Consider the following 21,246-nt stretch of genomic DNA (forward strand, 5'->3'; position numbering starts at 1 on the left):
ATGACTTACCTTTAGAGTACTTTTCGGAAACGGGCTGCCAGATATTGAAGTCGTGACTTTATAGAAATGCCATCAATATACTCCGAACCAACAGGGGGCAGCATTTTATCGGCCCAATCGTCGTGTCTTCCTATCCTAGCACGTCCTGATAAACATGACGTAGCAAGTTGAACAATTAGCATACTACACTAATTTGTTTGGTAACAAGATTGACATTTTACACCAAATAACGCTTCCTTACGCGCTCAAAAGCTACACTAGCTGTAACACAGGTACAGTATAACAACTTATTACATCATATGTATATGTTAGTAGCATTTGCGAATATGTTGGTAAGAGAATAGTACATATATGCTAACTTTAAGTGAGTAATGTAGTTCTTGAGCGTAACAATGTTTATAAGAATAATAACAATGTGCTTCATATGCAGCTCACATGATGTCTCGCCCGAAGACAACTGGGATAGGCTCCAGCATGCCGACGACCGTAGAAAATGGATGGACGGATGATGGAAATGGAGGATAGTTGGCTTTTTGGAGGTGGAATAGGTATGTCCCATTACATGCATTCTTAGCTACCTCTTTTCACCTGTTTTTGTATATTTAGAATAAAAAATGATTATTTTTCAGTCAGCCAGTGGAGTGGAGGTGTTTTTTAAGGCGCCCCCTTCAGTCGGCATGCCGTGTGTGTGTGTGTGTGTTTGTGTTATGGCGGATGCCAGGCATTTAGAAGTGAGCAGGTGCTTAAAGCGGAGTGGAGGCCAGTGCAAAGGGCAGTCAGCTGTCATTAGTCACTATGTCAGTAAAACAAGCTCCTCAAAGAGGAAGCACATTTTGGCGGCTGCTCGCCATGGCCTGCGTTCCTCTGCTGTCAATCTGAGCTGATAAGAATGACGAATATGCACTCGTCTTTCATTTTGTTGTTTGACTCTAGAGCTGTAGCCAGCATCTTCAAAAACGTGATCTGGTATAAAAAGGCCTTAAGTGAATTGATTGATTGATTGATTGAATTTTCTTGCTTCGATTTGAGATCTTGATTCAGGATGAGTCCCCCTAAATAATTCAACCTGTTGAAGGCCTTATAAATGTTTTTTTTATGTTTTTTTAGCATTATTAGAGCCCTCCAGACATAAAATAGCACCCCTATAGTGACTTGTATGACCCCGTTGTAGTTGACATAATAAGAGAAAATAAGACATTAGTAGACCGAGTGGTTAGCGCGCAGGCCTCACAGCTCGGAGACCCGAGTTCAATTCCATCCTGGAGTTTGCATGTTCTCCCGTGGGTTTTCACGCTTCAATGCTAACCTTTGAATTTTGCTAATGTCTTTATCCATTCATTCATTTTCTACCGCTTTTCCTCACAACGGTCGCGGGGGGTGCTGGAGTCTATCCCAGCTGTCTTCGGGCGAGAGGCGGGGTACACCCTGGACTGGTCGCCAGCCAATCGCAGTGCACATATAGACAAACAACCATTCACACTCACATTCATACCTATGGACAATTTGGAGTCGCTAATTAACCTAGCATGTTTTTGGAATGTGGGAGGAAACCGGAGTACCCGGAGAAAACCAACGCATGCACGGGGAGAACATGCAAACTCCACACAGAGATGGCCGAGGGTGGAATCGAACACTGGTCTTCTAGCTGTGATGTCTGCGTGCTAAACACTATACCGCCGTGTAGCCCCTAACTGTAATTGTTCATTCATTCATTCATTTTCTACCGCTTTTCCTCACGAGGGTCGCGGGGGTGCTGGAGCCTATCCCAGCTGTCTTTGGGTGAGAGGCGGGGTACACCCTGGACTGGTGGCCAGCCAATCACAGGGCACATATAGACAAACAACCATTCACACTCACATTCATACCTATGGACAATTTGGAGTCGCTAATTAACCTAGCATGTTTTTGGAATGTGGGAGGAAACCGGAGTACCCGGAGAAAACCAACGCGTGCACGGGTAGAACATGCAAACTCCACACAGAGATGACTGAGGGTGGAATCGAACACTGGTCTTCTAGCTGTGATGTGTGCGTGCTAACCACTCTCTCACCGTGCAGCCCCTAACTGTAATTATTATTAACTGTAAATAGATGTCGACTTTGTTTTGCTTCTTTGACCCCCCCACCCCCCCATACACACACACACACACACTTCTTTAGCCAACATTGACTGCATTTCAACTCCGGATGCCAAGCCTAGCTTGACACCCGAGCCTAAACACACACACATGATGATCATTCAATGTCCGTGACCCCCGCCTTACTCACTGTGTCAATCACCTAGCTTTGGAATTTAGTATTTTTGTGAAAAGAAACCATCTTCTGACAGGCAAAATAGATTTATTGAATGTAATAATAACATCTACAGGATCTAGTGAGAGCGCTCCAATGGAATATCATATTTTATGATTCTCCTTTGGGTCTGTCTCTCAGTGGGGTGCAGATCATTCCTCGGCATCCTTTGTCTGCACGGAAAACATGACAACCGTTAGTTTAGTTTGGGTGTCGCACAAGTCTGAACGACTCTTTTGTTTGCCTCTTCTGGCTCTTCTACTCACTTTTCCAATTTCCCGACTTTTGGCCCTCAGCTTGTTGACCTGTGACTCGGCGATGTCGGCTCGTTCCTGAGCCTCCTCCAGCTCGTGTTGAACCTTCCTGAGCCTGGACATGTGAGTGTTAGCTTGCTCCTCCTAGTGGGGGAGTGGGGGGGTGAATATTTAATACTCAGCGTGGTGAGTGGAGAATTGGTAAACGAAGTGTTAAAAATAGGAAGAGATGACACTCACAGCTTCCTCAGACTGCCGCTTGTAGGCCTTAACCTTCAGCTGCAGCTTGTCCACCAGATCTTGGAGTCTGGTGACGTTTTTCTTGTCCTCCTCAGTCTGTTATGAAAGGAGTTCAGATCTTTTATTTGGGCCTCATGAACTCATCAAAACACGAAAACACCAACCTGATATGAGAGCTCCTTCACTCTTCTCTCGTATTTACGGACGCCTTTCACGGCTTCTGAACCTCTCCTCTGCTCAGCTTCTACCTCGGCTTCAAGCTCACGCACCTGAAACGAGAAGGAGCTCTAACTCCTGGTAGTTTTTCCGTAGTTTGGCATCTTGTCATCTGACGTACTTACCCGAGCTTCCAGTTTCTGGAGCTGCTTCTTGCCTCCCTTCATGGCCAGATTCTCAGCCTCGTCCAGACGGTGCTGTAGGTCCTTGACTGTCACCTCCAGGTTCTTCTTCATTCTCTCCAAGTGAGCACTGGTGTCCTGCTCCTTTTTCAGCTCCTCTGCCATCATGGCAGCCTAGACACAGGAACCATGAGTGGAACCGTGGCATTTGATGTGATGTGAAGAACAGTACAAGGAAGGACTAACATCAGTGATGGCCTTCTTGGCTTTATCTTCAGCGTTTCTTGATTCCTGCACGGCATCCTCCACTTCACCCTGGATCTGGACGAGGTCGGCCTCCAGCTTCTTCTTGGTGTTGATAAGGCTGGTGTTCTATTTCAAGTGAAGCCAAAGCTTACTTCCTGGTTTCTGCATGCAAGTTCTTCAACGCAGGTGAAGAGTACCTGAGAGTGCAGGAGACCAACACGCTCGCTGGCATCAATCAGCTCCTGCTCAGCCACTTTGCGGCCTCGCTCCGTCTGCTCCAGAGCAGTCCTCAGCTCCTCGATCTCAGCCAGCATCAGGTTGTTCCTGCGCTCCACCATGGCAACCTGCTCCTTCATGTCCTCCTGACCTCTGAGGGCTTCATCGAGATGAAGCTGGGCATCCTGTGTCGTCAAACATTGATTGACACACAAATCAGCATTGGATTCCTATCAGGTACCTCTGCCTGGTATCTTCTAGTGTCAGCACCTTGAGTTGTCCCTGGACGTTCCTCAGTTGTTTCTGTGCTTCAGCGGCCTGGCGGTTGGCATGGCTCAGCTGGATCTCCATCTCATTCAGGTCTCCCTCCATCTTCTTCTTGATTCTCAGGGCATCGTTCCTGCTCCTGACCTCAGCATCCAAGGTGCTCTGCATGGACTCGATCACACGCTGGCTGTTCCTCTTGATCTGCTCAATCTCCTCATCCTTCTCTGCAAGCTTCCTGTCGATCTCGCTCTTGACTTGGGTCAGTTCCAGCTGAACGCGAAGAATCTTGGACTCCTCATGCTCCAGGGTTGCCTGTGAACAAGCAGGACTCGTATGAACGGAAGCAGAACCAAGACGGCATGCAGGATGTTCACGGTGATCTTCTTACCTCTGCTTCCTCCAGAGCTGTCTGAATTTCGGTCTTCTCACTTTCCACTGTCTTCTTTCCCTTCTCCAGCTCATGGATTGTCTTTCCAGTTTCTCCAAGTTGCTCGCTCAGGTCGGAAATCTCCTCTGCAGGAGCAGTTGACATGAGATGTATGAGTGATGGTCTAATACTTGGAGTGATGGTGAAAATCAGGAATGTGGTAGATCATCTCACGTTGCAGGTTCTTGTTCTCCCTCTTCAGGGTCTCAAGGTGGTCCAGGGCTTCTTCATAGGAGTTCTTCAATTTGAACATCTCCGTGCTGAGTGAGCGGGCCTCCTTCTGAGCTCCTTCCAGCTCAGCCTGGCTCTCCTCGTATTTCTGCTTCCACTCGGCAAGAACCTGAAGACATCACAAAGGAGCATCTTCAGTTCGCTCATCTGTGGAAGAAAATAAAGGCTGACCTTGTCAAAGTTCCTCTGCTTCTTGTCGAGGTTGGCGGCCAGAGCGTTGGCTCTCTCCACGTCGATCATCAGATCTTCCACTTCACCCTGCAGCCTCTGTTTGGTCTTTTCCAGAGAGGCGCACTTGGAGTTCACCGCCTCGATGGACTCCTCCGCATCCTGGAGACGCTGGGCGAGCTTTTTCCTACAAACACGCATTCGTTTGCGTCATGAAGTTATCTTCTGTGTGTTTCATGACTCACTTTGCCTCCTCCAGCTCCTCGGTGCGCTGAATGGCATCCGTCTCGTATTTGGTTCTCCACTGAGCCACCTCGCTGTTGGCCTTGGACATGGATCGCTGCAGCTCAGCCTTGGCCTCCTGCTCCTCCTCGTACTGCTCTCTGAGGAGGTCGCAGTCATGGCGGGCGGACTGGACGGCGTGGGCCAGGGCGTTCTTGGCCTGCCAGCCAGAAGAAGACTCAGGTGATCTTTTTCCTTTGTGAGTCAGATTTTAATCGAGCGTTACCTTCACTTCCTCCTCGATGTGGCGCTTGAGCTCTTCAATCTGCTGGGTGTAGCCCTGCTTGCCTCTCGTGAGCTGAGACACCAGAGCTTCTTTCTCCTCCAGCTGACGTGTGTATTCACCTAATCAGCGACGAAGAACATCCAAATGAAACTAATTAGCTTTCGGAACGTTGCTTCATTGTGTCCAAAGAGGTGATGCCTACCGTTCTCAGTCTGGAGTCTTGCTTTTTGCGCACTGATGTCATTGAGTTGACGAACATTCTCATCGTTCTTGGACTTCAGCTCACTCAGTTGGTCCTCCAATGTCCTGCACATCTTCTCAAGGTTAGCCTAGCGAAAGAAGAGTTTCATTAGCATGCTGAAATGCCTCCTCATTCATGCAGATCATGCAGGACATTCAGGTTGGTTGAGCTGTCCTATCTAGTCTGACTGGTGTGTATCCAACCAAGTGTTTGAGCATGAACTGATGAAGCCTGAAGAGAAACGTCTTCCAAGAGAACCTGAACAGAGCACCTTTGATGGAGATTACAATGATCTAACTCCGGGAATGCTCTCACCTTCGATTTGGCAATGTTCTCCATGTTGCTGCTGAGGTCGTCAATCTCCATCTTGTATTCGCTCTTCTCCTTCTCCAGTTTCTGTTTGACGCGCTGGAGGTTGTCGATCTGCTCGCCGAGTTCCGCCACGCTGTCGGCCTGCTTCTTACGGAGCGCCGCGGCGGTGGCCTCGTGCTGCAGGGTGGACTCCTCCAGATCGCGACGAAGCTTCTGGAACTCGGCCTCGCGCTTCTTGTTCATCTCGATCTGAGCAGCGGTGGCGCCACCGGCTTCTTCGAGACGCTCGCTGATCTCTTCAAGTTCCCTGGAGAGATCGGCCCTCTGCTTCTCCACTTTGGCTCGAGCGGCACGCTCAGCTTCGATCTCCTCCTCCAGCTCCTCAATACGAGCCTGGAAGACACGCGTTCTAGTTTCTCATTTCCAAGATATCCTTAAACTACGACTTTTGTCACCAAATACCTGAAGTTCCTTGATCTTTTTCTGTAATTGGACTCCAAGAGTTTGCTCATCCTCAATCTTACTCAGTAGTTGGCTGATCTCAAAGTCCTTCCTGGAAATGGTACGTTGGTGGTAAGTAACGGTGTGTTAAAGCTGTGTAGGCCACTTATCAATGTATGAAATACAAACTTCTTTATTTTCTCATCAGACTGCTGCTTGTCATTCTCAAGATCCATGATGGATTCCTGAGCCAGCTTCAGATCTCCTTCCAGCTTCCTTTTAGCTCGTTCAAGATCCATACGAAGCTTCTTTTCTTGCTCCAGGGATCCTTCAAGCTATTGCAAACACATGATAACAGATAATAGCTTAAACGTCTATCACTGCTCGCTGGGGGGCGTCACCAGGCACTCAACTTGCGAGACTAGGTCCATGAAATCGAGACCGGATTTGAACAGTCATTTTAAGAAAAACAATGATTGGACAAACATACTTTTTTTTTTAACCGAGTCACATAACAACGCAGATGCGTTTTGTTGACATGTTTATTGTCTCACAGATTCAGACTAAATGTTTTCAGAACATATATGTATATATATATAATTAATAATAAATAATTAATAAATAATTATATAGTCAGTTTCTCAATGTCTGTCAAACATTTGCAGCATTTCTTGAAATGCTGGCTTTTCAACTGTATTAAAGAGCACAACGCAGATGCGTTTTGACATGTTTATTGTCTCACAGATTGAGGCTAAATGTTTTCAGAACATATATATATATATATATATAATCATAATAATTCATAATCAATAATTAATAAATAATTATATAGACAGTTTCTCAATGTCTGTCAAACATTTGCAGCATTTCTTGAAATGCTGGCTTTTCAACTGTATTAAAGAGCACAACAGCGTTTTGACATGTTTATTGTCTCACAGACTCCGGCTAAATGATATTGACATGTTTTCAGAACAAACTACTGTTGTGATTATATATATAATCATAATTAATGAATAATTATCATAATAATCAATAAATAATCAATAAAGAATTTCTACAGTAAACCTTGGATATATCGGACTCGGATATATCGGAAATTCGCTCACAACACACAGATAAAAAAGAACCAATTTTTCTGTAATGCATTTCCAATAAAAATTCATTGCATATATCGGATTTTTTATAACGGATTTCGCCTATTTCGGACAAAATCTCCAGTCCCGTTCCAATGCATTTCCATTAAATTTCCCTCGCATATATCGGATGGCCGCATCGTGGCGCTCCGATTCGCCGAATCGTGACAGGCCGCTATACGACGTCATTTGCAGCGTTTGCAGCGTTGCCTGCGCGTCCAGGTACATTGGAAACATAGTCAAGGAAGTGCCTTTTTATAACGGATACAATCCGATTTACGCATATACCGGATATAAATCCGATATATGCGTAAAACGGACATTTTCCGGTATACGCATATAACGGATTTTGCTTATATCGGACAAAACCAGTGGGAACAATTGAATCCGATATATCCAAGGTTTACTGTACTATGTTACCTTGCATTGCTCCTCATGAGGCTCCCCGTTTTTGCTGTGTGTATGGTCGCGGCCCCGCCTCCCCCACAGACACAAAGCGAGTTTTCTATGATTTCTATTTCCTACATGGCAATATATGAATACTGGTAAAATTATCGAATTGTAAGATGAATTTATTTTGGATTATTGCGAGAGTTTTTTCTGAGCGAGAAATCTGAGATCTGGCGACACCCCTGATGTTCACATTTGCTGGACAAGATGGCTCACTCACGTCATCCACTTGCTGCTCCAGCTTGGTCTTGGCCTTGGTCAGAGTGTTCACTTTGTCTTCCTCTGCCTGAAGGTCATCCAAGGTCTGCTGATGGGCCTCTTGGAGGGCTTTCTTCTCTTTGGACAACTTGGCAATGGTCTCATCTTGAGAGGCCATCTCCTCTGTCAGGTTTTTAACCTGTAAAAAAGTTTGTACATTTTAGTCAGGGCACTGTTCAATAGAGCAGTAGAAATCTCATCACCTTGTTCTCAGTGGCGTGTTTCTCCTTCTCGACTTTAGCCAGGGTGAGCTCCAAGTCATCAATGTCTTTCTTCAGCTCAGAGCACTCGTCCTCCAGCTTCCTCTTCTTGGCCGTCAGCTCAGCGTTGATTTCCTCCTCATCCTCCAGCCTCTCAGTTGTCTCTTTGAGTTTGGCCTCCAGCTGGATTTTGGCTTTGATGAGGCCCTCACACCTTTCCTCAGCATCAGCAAGGTTTTCACCGTCCTAAACAACAAAGCATGGAGGTCCACGTCAATGCTCCATGCAGGCTTTTTAATCACCGTGTTCAAGGTCTGGCCTTACAGATTGAACTTGCAACATGAGGTCATTCTTCTCCTGCAGGAGGGAAACCATCTTCTCCTCCAGTTCCTTCTTCTTCGCCAAAGCTTTAACGAGGTCTTCCTTGGTTTTTTCAAAGTCTTCTTTCATTTGGGCCATCTCCTTTTCAGTCTCTGCGCTCTTCAGCAGAGGTTTGATCTTGAAGTAGAGCTTCATCCATGGCCACGTTTTGACGTTCATGAATGAGCGGATGTTGTACTGGATGGAGTAAATGGCCTCCCTGGAAAAACGTGGAAGCAAAGCTCAGTTGAAGGTGTTACCTTGATGTGAAACAGACATACGTGTTGGCAAGACGTTTTACCTCCTCTCCATCATCTTGACAAACTCTCGTCTCATGAGGTAGCCTCTGCACAGAGCCTGAGTCATTGTGACCAACTCAGCCAGTTTCTCATCTCTCATCTCCTCCAGTGTACCCAGCAGGCCGGCTTTGAAGAACACCTGAAAGTCACCACAGTTACTTTCTACACTTTTATTCTTTATTCTTTATTTACTAGCTTTAAAAGAGTTCTTCACGCTACCTTGGTATGGCCAAACTTGTACTGCGTGTGATCCACGTTGATGGAGCCAAGAAGTTTCTCCGATGCCTTCTTGTTGTCAATGAACTGACCCTCAGGGATGACGCTAGCATTCAATACTTTGTATCTGAAAGCAAAGGATCGGATGCCTTACTTGGGCTAAGTGATAGGCGCCGCTAATATTTGATCAACGCTACCTCTGCTTGAAGTCACCGTAGAGGATTCTGCTGGGGAAACCTTTCCTGCAGATCCTGATGCCTTCCAGCACGCCGTTACAACGCAGCTGGTGGATGACCAAGAAGTTCTCCATCAGGCCTGAAGAAGCAAGGAAGAATGACATTACAATCCATTCAATAATAATACACGGATTCTTTTTTTCTCTCTCTCTCTTTCTTTTCTCTTTACTTTCTCTCCGCTTTGGACTTAGGACTAGTATTTATTTATGGATGTACTTAGACTAGTATGTACTTAGGACTAGTATTTATTTATGGAAGTACTTAAGACTCATTTATTCATGGATGTACTTAGGACTAGTATTTATTTATGGATGTACTTAGACTAGTATGTATTTAGGACTAGTATTTATTTGTGGAAGTACTTAGGACTGGTATGTACTTAGGACTAGTATTTATTTATGTATCCATAAATAAATACTATTTATATTGTAGTATAGTAGTATTTACTAGTATTTATTTATGGATGTACTTAAGACTCATATTTATTTATGGATGTACTTAGGACTAGTATTTATTTATGAATGTACTTAGACTAGTATGTACTTAGGACTAGTATTTATTTATGGATGTACGTACTTAGACTAGTATGTACTTAGGACTAGTATTTGTTTGTGGGAGTACTTAGGACTGGTATGTACTTAGGGCTAGTATTTATTTATGGATGTACGTACGCAGACTAGTATGTACTTAGGACTAGTATTTGTTTGTGGGAGTACTTAGGACTGGTATGTACTTAGGACTAGTATTTATTTATGGAAGTACATAGGACTGGTATGTACTTAGGACTAGTATTTATTTATGTATCCATAAATAAATACTATTTATATTGTAGTATAGTAGTATTTACTAGTATTTATTTATGAATGTACTTAAGACTCATATTTATTCATGGATGTACTTAGGACTAGTATTTATTTATGGATGTACTTAGACTAGTATGTACTTAGGACTAGTATTTATTTATGTATCCATAAATAAATACTATTTATATTGTAGTATAGTAGTATTTACTAGTATTTATTTCTGGATGTACTTAAGACTCATATTTATTTCTGGATTTCTGGACTAGTATTTATTTATGGATGTACTTAGACTAGTATGTACTTAGGACTAGTATTTATTTATTTATATTTATTTTAGTTTTTTATTTATTTACTTTTTTTTTGGCCAGCAAAAAAAAAAAAAATAATAATAATAATAGACGGTTTCTAATCATAAGATGAAATTTTATACAGTACTCCCTCGCCACTTCACGGTTCCAACATCACTTTTCGGAAAGTGTCATACCTGGTGTCTTGGATTCGTTGGGAATCAGGCAGCGCACAAAATGAGGATGAGTGCTTCTCAGGTTCGTCATCAGTTTGCCCAGATTCTCCTAACAAATTGAGCGGGCATCACATTTACAGTTCCATAAAAGTACTTTAAGTATACATGTATTTTGCAGTACTTTGCTTACCCTGAACAATGCGGACACAGTTTGAAAGGACCCGCCCTTCTTCTTGCCAGCTTTCTTGCCGCCTCCACTCTCAGCTGTCAATCACAGTCATATTAGTAAGATTATTCCGTTCTAAGAGATGGCGAACGTTCTACAGTACGTCACACCTTCTGCTGAGGCGTGGGATGCATACAGGAAGGCCAGCAACTTGATGGAGGACTTCTGGTAGAGCTGAACAACCGAGTCGTTCAGGGGGTCCTTGTTCTTGTCCAGCCAGCCAACAATGTTGTAGTCCACAGTGCCAGCGTAGTGCACCAAGGAGAAGTGAGCCTCGGCTTTGCCTTTGGCCGGTTTTGGCTTCTCAAAGGACTTGTTCTTACCAAGATGCTGGTCATACAGTTTGTTCTTGAAGGTCGTGTCTGAAGCCTTGGGGAACATGCACTCCTCTTCAAGGATGGAGAAGATGCCCATTGGCTGTAATAACACATCAGTGTTATATACCATTGATTGTTATTATTTACAAGCTTTTCCTGTATACCTTCTCAATAAGCTCAATGCAGGCAGCCAAGTCCATGCCAAAGTCTATGAACTCCCATTCGATTCCTTCCTTCTTGTACTCCTCTTGCTCCAGGACAAACATGTGGTGGTTGAAAAACTGTTGCAGTTTCTCGTTGGTGAAGTTGATGCACAGCTGCTCCAAGCTGTTGAACTGACAAATGAAGACAGGAACCTAAAATAGTCTGCTTTCTATTTGATAAACTGAAAATTCCATTTGTATCGGCATAATTACGTCGAAAATTTCAAATCCAGCAATATCCAGGACACCGATGAAGTAGCTTCTGGGCTGCTTGGTGTCCAGCATCTCGTTGATTCTGACCACCATCCACAAGAACATTTTCTCATAGACGGATTTGCAGAGGGCCATGACGGAGTTGTTAACCTGTTGATGAAAATAATCAATTGGGATTTTTCTAGTATTTAAAAAAAAAAAGCTCTGGAATTATAGATGGCTATTTGGTACTTTTATAGTAATCCTGGGGCGGCACGGCGGTCTAGTGGTTAGTATGCAGACCTCACAGCTTGGAGACCAGGGTTTAATTCCACCCTCGGCCATCTCTGTGTGGAGTTTGCATGTTCTCCGGGTACTCTGGTTTCCTCCCACATTCCAAAAACATGCTAGGTTAATTAGCGACTCCAAATTGTCCATAGGTATGAATGTGAGTGTGAATGGTTGTTTGTCTATATGTGCCCTGTGATTGGCTGGCGATCAGTCCAGGGTGTACCCCGCCTCTCGCCCGAAGACAGCTGGGATAGGCTCCAGCACCCCTGGTAGAAAATGAATGAATGAATAGTAATCCTGTTGGTACTACAGTTCTGCAACTGTTGGTACTACGAATGTACCTGGTGACATCATGTCCAGATGTAGTTTATGTAATTTAGTTGGTGCATGACCAATACCAATACAAACAGTAGTTGTTTTAATATTCTTGTTGAGGTTAATATACTGTATATATAATAAATGTTACATTGAAACATGTAACATGATATTTAACAATGCCAGTTATATGGTACTGGGCATGGGTATGGGGTACCCATGTGAAAGGTACCCCTCCCTAGTGTGAATGAAGCACCACTCTACCTGAGGCACAGTCTGACCCTTAGTCACAAACTCATTGCCCACTTTGACCCTCGGGTAGCAAAGAGCCTTGAGGAGGTCAGCGGAGTTCAGGCCCATGAGGTAGGAGATTTTATCAGCGACTGGAAGCAAGATCATTAATCGTTAACACGTGAAGTCCATGCTAGGACAGAAGGCCGACGGAGTTGTGACCTACTTTCAGTGCCGTCAGGCTCAGCCTGCTCTTCACGCTGCTTCTGCTTGAACTTCATGTTGCCGTGTTGCATCACAGCTCCGGTCAGTTTGTACATGCTGACCTTCTCCTCAGCAGTAAAACCCAGGATGTCGATGGCGGTCTGTGGACACGTCAACACGTTTAAGTGACCTTGGTGAACACAAGTTACTGGCTGTATTCGCTACAACGGGTCTTACATCGGTGGCGATGAACTCCTCAATGTCATTGATGCTCTTGACAACTATTTCTCCCTGGCTGATCATTGGATAGTCGTAAGGGTTGGTGGTGATGAGGAGAGCCTCTGCAGGGACAAAACGTGATGTTAGTTTGCGGTACCTGCCTCAACAAGAGTAACAGTTTAGAGGTCAAACTGTAGTCGTACCAAGCAGCTCAGGTTTGTGTCCTGTCATCAGCTGATAGAAGATGTGGTAGCTCCTCTCAGCAGACAGCTGGAAGGTCACACGAGACTTCTCCAGCAGGTCTGTGGTTCACACGGGACAATGTTAGAACGTACACTGGTGTGCCAACGTTTGGGCACCATTTCCATCATTTTCATTTAGAAGTCATTGGCTTTACACATCTACAATTTGAAATACCTGATGGACAGGAGTGAAAGGCAGGGTACACCCTGCATTAACTACTCTAAATGCATGTGCCTTAGTCAGTTGTTCCTGGGTAACTACTCTAAATGTATGTGCCTTAGTCATTTGTTCCTCAGTAACTGGTCTACTCATTAGTTTCTTAGCAGTTATTCATTAGTTCCTCAGTAACTACTCTACATGTATGTGTCTTGGTCATTCGTTCCTCAGTAACTACTCTAAATGCATGTGTCTTAGTCATTAGTTCTCAGTAACTAGTCTAAAGGTATGTGCCTTAGTCATTTGTTCCTCAGTAACTACTCTAAATGTATGTGTCTTTGTCAGTAGTTCCTCAGTAACTACTCTAAATGTATGTGCCTTAGTCATTTGTTCCTCAGTAACTACTCTAAATGTATGTGCCTTAGTCATTACTTCCTAAGTAACTGGTCTACTCATTAGTTTCTTAGCAGTTATTCATTAGTTCCTCAGTAACTACTCTACATGTATGTGTCTTGGTCATTCGTTCCTCAGTAACTACTCTAAATGCATGTGTCTTAGTCATTAGTTCTCAGTAACTAGTCTAAAGGTATGTGCCTTAGTCATTCGTTCCTCAGTAACTACTCTAAATGTATGTGTCTTAGTCATTAGTTCCTCAGTAACTACTCTAAATGTATGTACCTTAGTCATTAGTTCCTCAGTAACTACTGTAAATGTATGTGCCTTAGTCATTAGTTCCTCAGTAACTAGTCTAAATGAGTGTGCCTTAGTCATTAGTTCCTCAGTAACTACTCTAAATGTATGTGCCTTAGCCATTAGTTCCTCAGTAACTGGTCTGCTCATTAGTTCCTTAGCAGTTATTCATTAGTTCCTCAGTAACTATTCTAAATGTATGTGCCTTAGTCATTAGTTCCTCAGTATCTAGTCTAAATGTATGTGTCTTAGTCATTAGTTCCTCAGTAACTACTCTAAATGTATGTGCCTTAGTCATTCGTTCCTCAGTAACTACTCTAAATGCATGTGCCTTAGTCATTCGTTCCTCAGTAACTACTCTAAATGTATGTGCCTTAGTCCTTAGTTCCTCAGTAACTAGTCTAAATGAGTGTGCCTTAGTCATTAGTTCCTCAGTAACTACTCTAAATGTATGTACCTTAGTCATTAGTTCCTCAGTAACTAGTCTAAATGTGTGTGCCTTAGTCATTAGTTCCTCAGTAACTACTCTAAATGTATGTACCTTAGTCATTAGTTCCTCAGTAACTAGTCTAAATGTGTGTGCCTTAGTCATTAGTTCCTCAGTAATTACTCTAAATGCATGTGCCTTAGTCAGTTGTTCCTCGGTAACTACTCTAAATGTATGTGCCTTAGTCATTAGTTCCTCAGTAACTACTCTAAATGTATTTGCCTTAGTCATTAGTTTCTCAGTAACTAGTCTAAATGAGTGTGCCTTAGTCATTAGTTCCTCAGTAACTACTCTAAATGTATGTGTCTTAGTCATTAGTTCCTCAGTAACTACTCTAGTAAATGTATGTGCCTTAGTCATTAGTTCCTCAGTAACTAGTCTAAATGAGTGTGCCTTAGTCATTAGTTCCTCAGTAACTAGTCTAAATGAGTGTGCCTTAGTCATTAGTTCCTCAGTAACTACTCTAAATGTATGTGCCTTAGCCATTAGTTCCTCAGTAACTGGTCTGCTCATTAGTTCCTTAGCAGTTATTCATTAGTTCCTCAGTAACTATTCTAAATGTATGTGCCTTAGTTCCTCAGTAACTCTACTCATTAATGAATCATTAGAGATGTATTCCAGTCAACAAAATGACAGGGGTGCCCAAATGGGTGCCCAAATCTCTGCACCTGTCAAATGCAGTGTTGTATTGTGCATCCTGTGTTAATCCAATAAAGCTCATTTCCCTTCTGAAATCCTACTACTACTGCATACACCCGTTATGTGATACATCAGAATTGAATAATTGATCCAAATATCCATTCATGTCATTCATGCATGTTCAATGATGGAAATGGTCCCCTTTCATTCTAATTTCTTTCCTTACATGTTTCAATATCTGCTGATGCCAGCTTTCCCGTGGTGCCAAAGTGGATTCGGATGAATTTACCCTATCCAGAAGATGACAGGGTGAGTTTTTCCATAATCAATGTTTGATCATAGATTCCAGAAGATAGAAGGACACTCACAAAGCGGGAAGAGTTGTCATTCCTCACAGTCTTGGCGTTACCGTAAGCCTCCAGCAGGGGATTGGCTGCAATGATTTGATCTTCCAGTGATCCCTTCAAGAAGACAACAATATGACTCATTCATATTCAACATATTGTCTTTGTTGTGTTAGATTTCATGTTTTATTATAAAAAAATATTATTTTATTATATTTCACCTGCATTTTGCCTGCACTTTGTTCTGCTTTCTTTCCTCCAGCGACTGCGATTGTGGCAAAGTACTGGATGACACGTTTGGTGTTCACAGTCTTTCCGGCACCGGATTCTCCACTTAGGATGAAAAGACAAATGGTGAGTTATTCCTTTCATTCCGCTTTTCTTGCAACCATGTCAGAGAGGCCAACATACGTGATGAGGACAGACTGATTTTCCCGGTCTGGAAAAAAGAACAAGATTATATTATTATTATTATTATTATAATAAATATATATAAATATTATATTATTGCCATGTCATCTTAAAAACACACAACAGCTCAGGGGTGTCACCAGACAAGAGCAGATTTTAACATTAATTTTAAGAAAAGTACACTGAAAAAATATGATGGGACAAACTTTTATATTTACAAAAACATGTGGGTGCGTTTTGAAATGTTTATTGTCTCACAATAAACAATAAATAGTAATTCCCAACCAGACAATTCAGACCAAATAAACCACTGTTATGATAATAATAAATAACAATCTATCATAATTATGTACCTATATGTCATATTTGACTCTGTAGAGTTATGAAATTGACGTTTCTGTTTTCGATTGATACTGTCTGCGAAAGGTTTGCAGCATTTCCTGAAATGCTGGCCAAATATTATCAGCTCCGCCTTCCCCCACAGGGCCAAAGTGATTGTATGACTGACAAGAGGTGTCACTCTGAACCAAATGATCAAATTAATTATGATTTATTGTGTGATTAATCAAGAAATCCTGTCAGGTGACACCCTTGCTAACAGCCGGTTCCTTGCGTACCTTGGAGCATGAACTGATAGGCGTTATCAGAGATGGAGAAGATGTGGGGGGGCGCCTCGATCCTCTTTTTGCCTCTGTATCCTGACACCACCACCGAGTCGTACACCGGGAGCCACTTGTAGGGGTTCACGGTGACGCAGAACAACCCGGAGTAGGTCTGGGAAAGTCGGGATGTGTTAGACGAAGTTTTTCTAGTGATTGTGACTGTGTCTTTTGAGTGGGACTCACGTAGATCATCCATGCTGCGTAGCGCTCTTTGAGGTTGTACAGCACGGCGGGCTCACTCAGGTGGGTCATCATGGCCATGTCCTCGATCTTGTCAAACTTTGGTGGATTCATGGGGAAGATTTCATCTTCTTTGACTGTCAGCGTCTGACACAGGAATACGACATTGGTCCTCGGTTTACCGTGTTTTGGTTTTTGTGGTTGATATAAGCCAGATGTGTAGTATGAAGTGATAGTATTCCATAAATCCTACATTGTGTTGAATGAAGTATTCCTAACACCAAGCAGTGTTACCTTCCCGCAGAGCGTCTCCACGGTGGCTTTACCGCCTTCTCTTTTCTGCAGTTTACCCTTCAGGTACATCTCGCCGGGTTCAGTCACAAAGAAGGATGTCTTGGCGTCAAAGGGAGTGTTCTGGGCTTCGATTCGCTCTTTCTCCGGCTTGCGTAGATAGATGGCCGCAGGGCCGAAACACTCCATTTCTGCGTCCCCGCTCATGATGATGTTTTACTGCCAGGAAAGGAGACATTGGATCAGTTATCGTCGTCGTATTGGCTTTGCTTTCTATTTGATGGCAGTTAGCAAAACAAACATGAAGTAGAATACAAACCCAAAGAAAATAAATTGACTTGTTTTAGTAGAATAAAAAAAATCATAAAGGCTTTGTAGGTAGGTTTTTTGTTTGTTTAATTGATTTAAGTGATTGAACAAGTGGTTAGCCCGTAGGCCTCACAGCTGGGAGACCCGAGTTCAATTCCACCCTCGGCCATCTCTGTGTTGAATTTGCATGTTCTCCCTGTGAATGCGTGGGTTTTCTCCGGGTACTCCGTACTACATGATAACCCACAATGCATTGCGCTCTGAAGTTGATTTCACTTTAGCTCTAAACTCTTTAAATACATAACTTTATTGAGATTTTTTTTTTTTTAATCAGGCGAGAAAGTGGCCGTTTTGATCCCAAGTGTGCCATTTATTTGTCCAAATACCAACCCTTTTTTTGGCAAAATTTAAGCTAGCCGAAGTGAGCAACGCACTTCTGACCACGAGTGGTTGGCACGCAGGCCTCACAGCTAGGAGACCTGAGTTCAATTCCACCTTCTGCTATCTCTGTGTGGAGTTTGCATGTTCTCCCCGTGCATGCATGGGTTTTCTCCGGATACTCCGGTTTCCTCCCACATTCCGAAAACATGCTAGGTTAATTAGCGACTCCAAATTGTCCATAGGTATGAATGTGAGTGTGAATGGTTGTTTGTCTATATGTGCCCTGTGATTGGCTGGCCACCAGTCCAGTGTGTACCCCGCCTCTCGCCTGAAGACAGCTGGGATAGGCTCCAGCATTATTAGAATTATTCATTATCATTCCATTCATGAAAAAATGGTCTGGAAATAAAGTCGTTTGCAGGACAGTTGTTGTCTAGCAAAGTCGCGTCTGAGGTTTATCGCTGACAGGAAATAGAAAACAATAAATGCTCTATTGTTAGTAATCCAAGCAAAGCCAGGCTATGAAGCAATCAGGCAGAAATAAGAGAATCCATACTTACTCTCTTCCCACCTGCCTGAAATATGTGAATGGTGGTTTGGTTGAGGATTCTGCAACACAAGAGAAGACAAATAGTTGAGATGGTTCACAACGAATCGTTGCTGTGCGGTGCGAGCGCTCGTGCCCTGCATTGTTCTCTTAAGCCGCTGGCCGGATCCCCTTCTCATGTAAGACTGAGAAGAACTCACCTTGACTCGCTGCCTGTCAGTCCTTGAGGGCGTGCTGCCATCCTTCTTATATAGCCGTCCTTCCAAAGCAGCCTCTTGCTTCTTTTGGTCATCTCCTTGCCTTGCAGGGGGGGGCGGAGAGGGGGGTGGTATTGGTTTAAGTATTGATCGATCGCTGTGAACACCAGAATGGTAGTAATGATAGTTCATTTGTACGAATGAAGGGAAGTCCGTTGCTGTCAACGGCGGATTAAACGGGCTTTAGCGACACGATGATGCTTTGCTCAGATATTCAAGTCCGAGCGACGATAAAACCAGACAATCCCCCCCTCCGATGTGAGGAAATAGCCTCACGAAAGGATTCGCTATGCATAGATCAAGATGCATTTTTGTGACGCTTGCGTAAATATCTGCGGTATCTGTTAGCAAAGTTCAGACATTGTTCAAGTCTTTACAATAATCTCTTTAATGCACCTTGGCACTGCAGAGCGTCCAACTTTAGCCGCGGAGAAGCGCTCATATGTCAGCGGCATTCTGTTACAGACAAAAGAGCAAAACTCTGTCCCTCCCCCTAAGAACCTGCGAGGCAAACCTAAGAACCACGCATACCGGAGGGCCCCCCGCGTCTCGCTTTCATCCAATCCCAAACTTAATTGGATTTGTCGCCGAGGCAGAAGAGGGTGTAACAATGCTCGTATTAATAGCAGAGCATCCGCTCGCAGATGACACGGGATCTTTGGGGAAAGGACGTTCTTGCAACGCTTGGCACCGGGACACGGCTCTCCGGGGCCTCATTAGCCGCCGTCAAGCAAGCCGGGGCCCCAAGCAGGAAATCTGGGATTGACTCAATAGAAGTTTGGAAGTTTCTAGTCGAAAACCAAGGACAGTCCTTGTGCTCATAGCTAACTCTTTAACATAATAACCAGCCATATGAACCTTAGCATAGATCGCTATATAATATTTACTTTGCATAAAAAGCTGTGTGAGAAAGTCTGTAGAGGAATTGGGTACAAGACCAAATCAGAACCTTCACGTCATCCTCGGGCGTTGTAAAAGCTTCTTTGACCTCCTTCTGACTTTTTGGCATCAGTCTGGATCGTGTTTATGTCAGTCGCCCGCTTGATGGAAAGACTTGCAAACCGAACCACGTTGGGCAATAAAAAGCTGATTGCACCCGAATGCAGACTCATGCTGGCTCGGTTCCGGGTGGAGGAGTAGGGGTGGTGAGGGGGTCGGTATGTGTCAGTCCAGCACCTGCTCACATGTCTTTGGTAAGAAAGTCTAAAGAAAGAAAATATTAAAAGATTTCTTGGTATTGTAAAAACACACGTGACCCTAAAAATAAAAAGATCTCATATATTTCAACCTAAATAGGACATACTTTTTCCACCTTCACACATTTTGAATTTTTTTTTTATCCTTTAAGGACCTTTTTGTAATACAAACCTCATTTTTTCTCCATTGAAAAAAATAAAATATGGAATATTGTTCAAAAAATGAAACGCAAAGTAAAATATTTGCTATGAGGTATTACACCGTTCAGTCAGAGATAATAAATAAATAAATATCTATCTATCTATCTATCTATCTATCTATCTGATAGCTAGCTAGGTGGGTAGCTAGCTAGCTAGCTAGGTAGGTAGGCGGGTAGCTAGCTAGCTAGGTAGGTAGCTAGCTAGCTAGGTAGGTAGACCTCTGAATCGCATCATGCAAAAGTCATATAAATGTTTGCATTTTGATATGAAATAAAAATGGTTGTAATGGGAGTCAAATCCGTCATTTTCCCCAAAAACCAAAATGTGCAAAAATGAAGTTTGAAGTATAAAATTTGGTTGTTACATCCTTGACTTGTAGGAGTGATTGATGCCGCCTCATAATCAATGTTTTAAGCACTTATGACTGCTACATCCCATAATATAAACATGTAGGAAATGGAAAAGATGTGGTCATAAATAATGGGACAAAGGTTTTCCAATGTTACCGGAAAAAATGCTTGTTGCTTCAGTTTCTCCAAAAAAATGGCCCTTTGGTCGTAGCGTTCCCGGTTCTCTACGGGATTGTGTATTCCCCGAGCGCAGAGCTTGCCATGGACGGAATGAATAAAAAAGAGATTAAAGAAGATTAAACGCGACTAATTAATCAAAGAATCTGGTGTCCCAAGGTGCCCGGAGGTCAGCTAAGGAGACTTTTGAGGTTGCAGCACGGCTATTAACACTTCCGTTGACACCTGACTTTTTATTGTTGTTGATGACCTCCAGTCCTGGAAATAGCTCGCGAGGCCTGATTATTGTTGTTTTGTTCCGCGTGTGTCTTCATTGTGCGTCAACAGGTGAGGACTTTGGCGTCTCCGGGATTCTCCCAAAAGGCGCTTGTGTTGTCTGGAGGGGGCGCGTGTATTTTTAAACGCTGTCTCTAGATGGTCTTGTCGTGGAGCGTCCTGACAGCTTTGACAGCGAGGACAAGGCCAGGCTGGCGGCTTGACCTTCTCCCCAAAACAGGAGGGGGACGGGGGGGGGGGATCTTGTTATACGACTTGCGGAAGGGTGCATTCTTTCCTTGTTGAAAGATGACACCGGGGTGACTAAGTGGGGGTCTTTGGGGGACTTGACGTCCCCCAAATATGAAATAAGAATGGATCTGGTTTACGGCGCTTATATGGAGGAAGTCCAAATATAGACGTCTCCTCAGCGATGCTGGCAAGCCTTGAGCTCTCATCAGCGTGAGCTCAGACATTTGTTGAGGGCCTCGCCTCTTATTGTGGAACGGCCTTCGCTGCGAGGCGGCTCTTGTTTCATAAAAGGGATTATACGCTAAGCCGGGGGGGGGGTCTCTGAGACAGAACACATCTCCAAATTTATTCATGGCACCTGCACGCTCTAAGAGCTACGAGAAACTAAATCTGCCTTTACAAATATTATGCTTAGTTGTCAT

At 43.6% G+C, this 21,246-nt stretch overlaps 1 protein-coding gene across 1 annotated transcript; it reads right to left on the reverse strand.

The window, feature by feature from the left end:
- Positions 1 to 2,322: 2,322 nt before the first annotated feature.
- Positions 2,323 to 18,439, reverse strand: LOC131101474 (myosin heavy chain, fast skeletal muscle). Its single transcript, XM_058046681.1, has 41 exons — positions 18,337 to 18,439; positions 18,150 to 18,198; positions 16,903 to 17,118; positions 16,612 to 16,755; positions 16,384 to 16,540; positions 15,767 to 15,794; positions 15,577 to 15,688; positions 15,380 to 15,472; positions 15,238 to 15,301; positions 13,000 to 13,098; positions 12,815 to 12,918; positions 12,600 to 12,738; positions 12,407 to 12,525; positions 11,558 to 11,707; positions 11,306 to 11,476; positions 10,935 to 11,241; positions 10,789 to 10,862; positions 10,620 to 10,707; positions 9,294 to 9,411; positions 9,100 to 9,223; positions 8,883 to 9,019; positions 8,546 to 8,801; positions 8,225 to 8,467; positions 7,984 to 8,160; positions 6,370 to 6,515; positions 6,202 to 6,292; positions 5,743 to 6,132; positions 5,389 to 5,515; positions 5,187 to 5,305; positions 4,924 to 5,120; positions 4,682 to 4,865; positions 4,454 to 4,619; positions 4,241 to 4,365; positions 3,856 to 4,164; positions 3,567 to 3,770; positions 3,370 to 3,495; positions 3,127 to 3,297; positions 2,950 to 3,054; positions 2,786 to 2,881; positions 2,558 to 2,689; positions 2,323 to 2,464 (listed from the first exon to the last, which is right to left on the reverse strand). Exons 3-41 carry the CDS (start codon positions 17,104 to 17,106, stop codon positions 2,444 to 2,446), a joined length of 5,817 nt encoding a protein of 1,938 aa, XP_057902664.1. The 5' UTR covers positions 17,107 to 17,118; positions 18,150 to 18,198; positions 18,337 to 18,439; the 3' UTR covers positions 2,323 to 2,443.
- Positions 18,440 to 21,246: the final 2,807 nt, after the last annotated feature.

The sequence above is a fragment of the Doryrhamphus excisus genome, chromosome 1, assembly GCF_030265055.1.
Source record: "Doryrhamphus excisus isolate RoL2022-K1 chromosome 1, RoL_Dexc_1.0, whole genome shotgun sequence".
Lineage (NCBI taxonomy): Eukaryota > Metazoa > Chordata > Actinopteri > Syngnathiformes > Syngnathidae > Doryrhamphus > Doryrhamphus excisus.

What these genes read in the sequence shown, in the direction of transcription:
- LOC131101474 (XM_058046681.1), bottom strand. Translation starts at nt 17,106, where the DNA reads ATGAGCGGGGACGCAGAAATGGAGTGTTTCGGCCCTGCGGCCATCTAT. An exon ending in ACGCAGCATGGATGATCTAC is followed by an intron (nt 16,541 to 16,611) that starts GTGAGTCCCACT and finishes CGACTTTCCCAG; the next exon opens with ACCTACTCCGGGTTGTTCTG. An exon ending in ACGTCCAGGGACAACTCAAG is followed by an intron (nt 3,771 to 3,855) that starts GTGCTGACACTA and finishes TTGACGACACAG; the next exon opens with GATGCCCAGCTTCATCTCGA.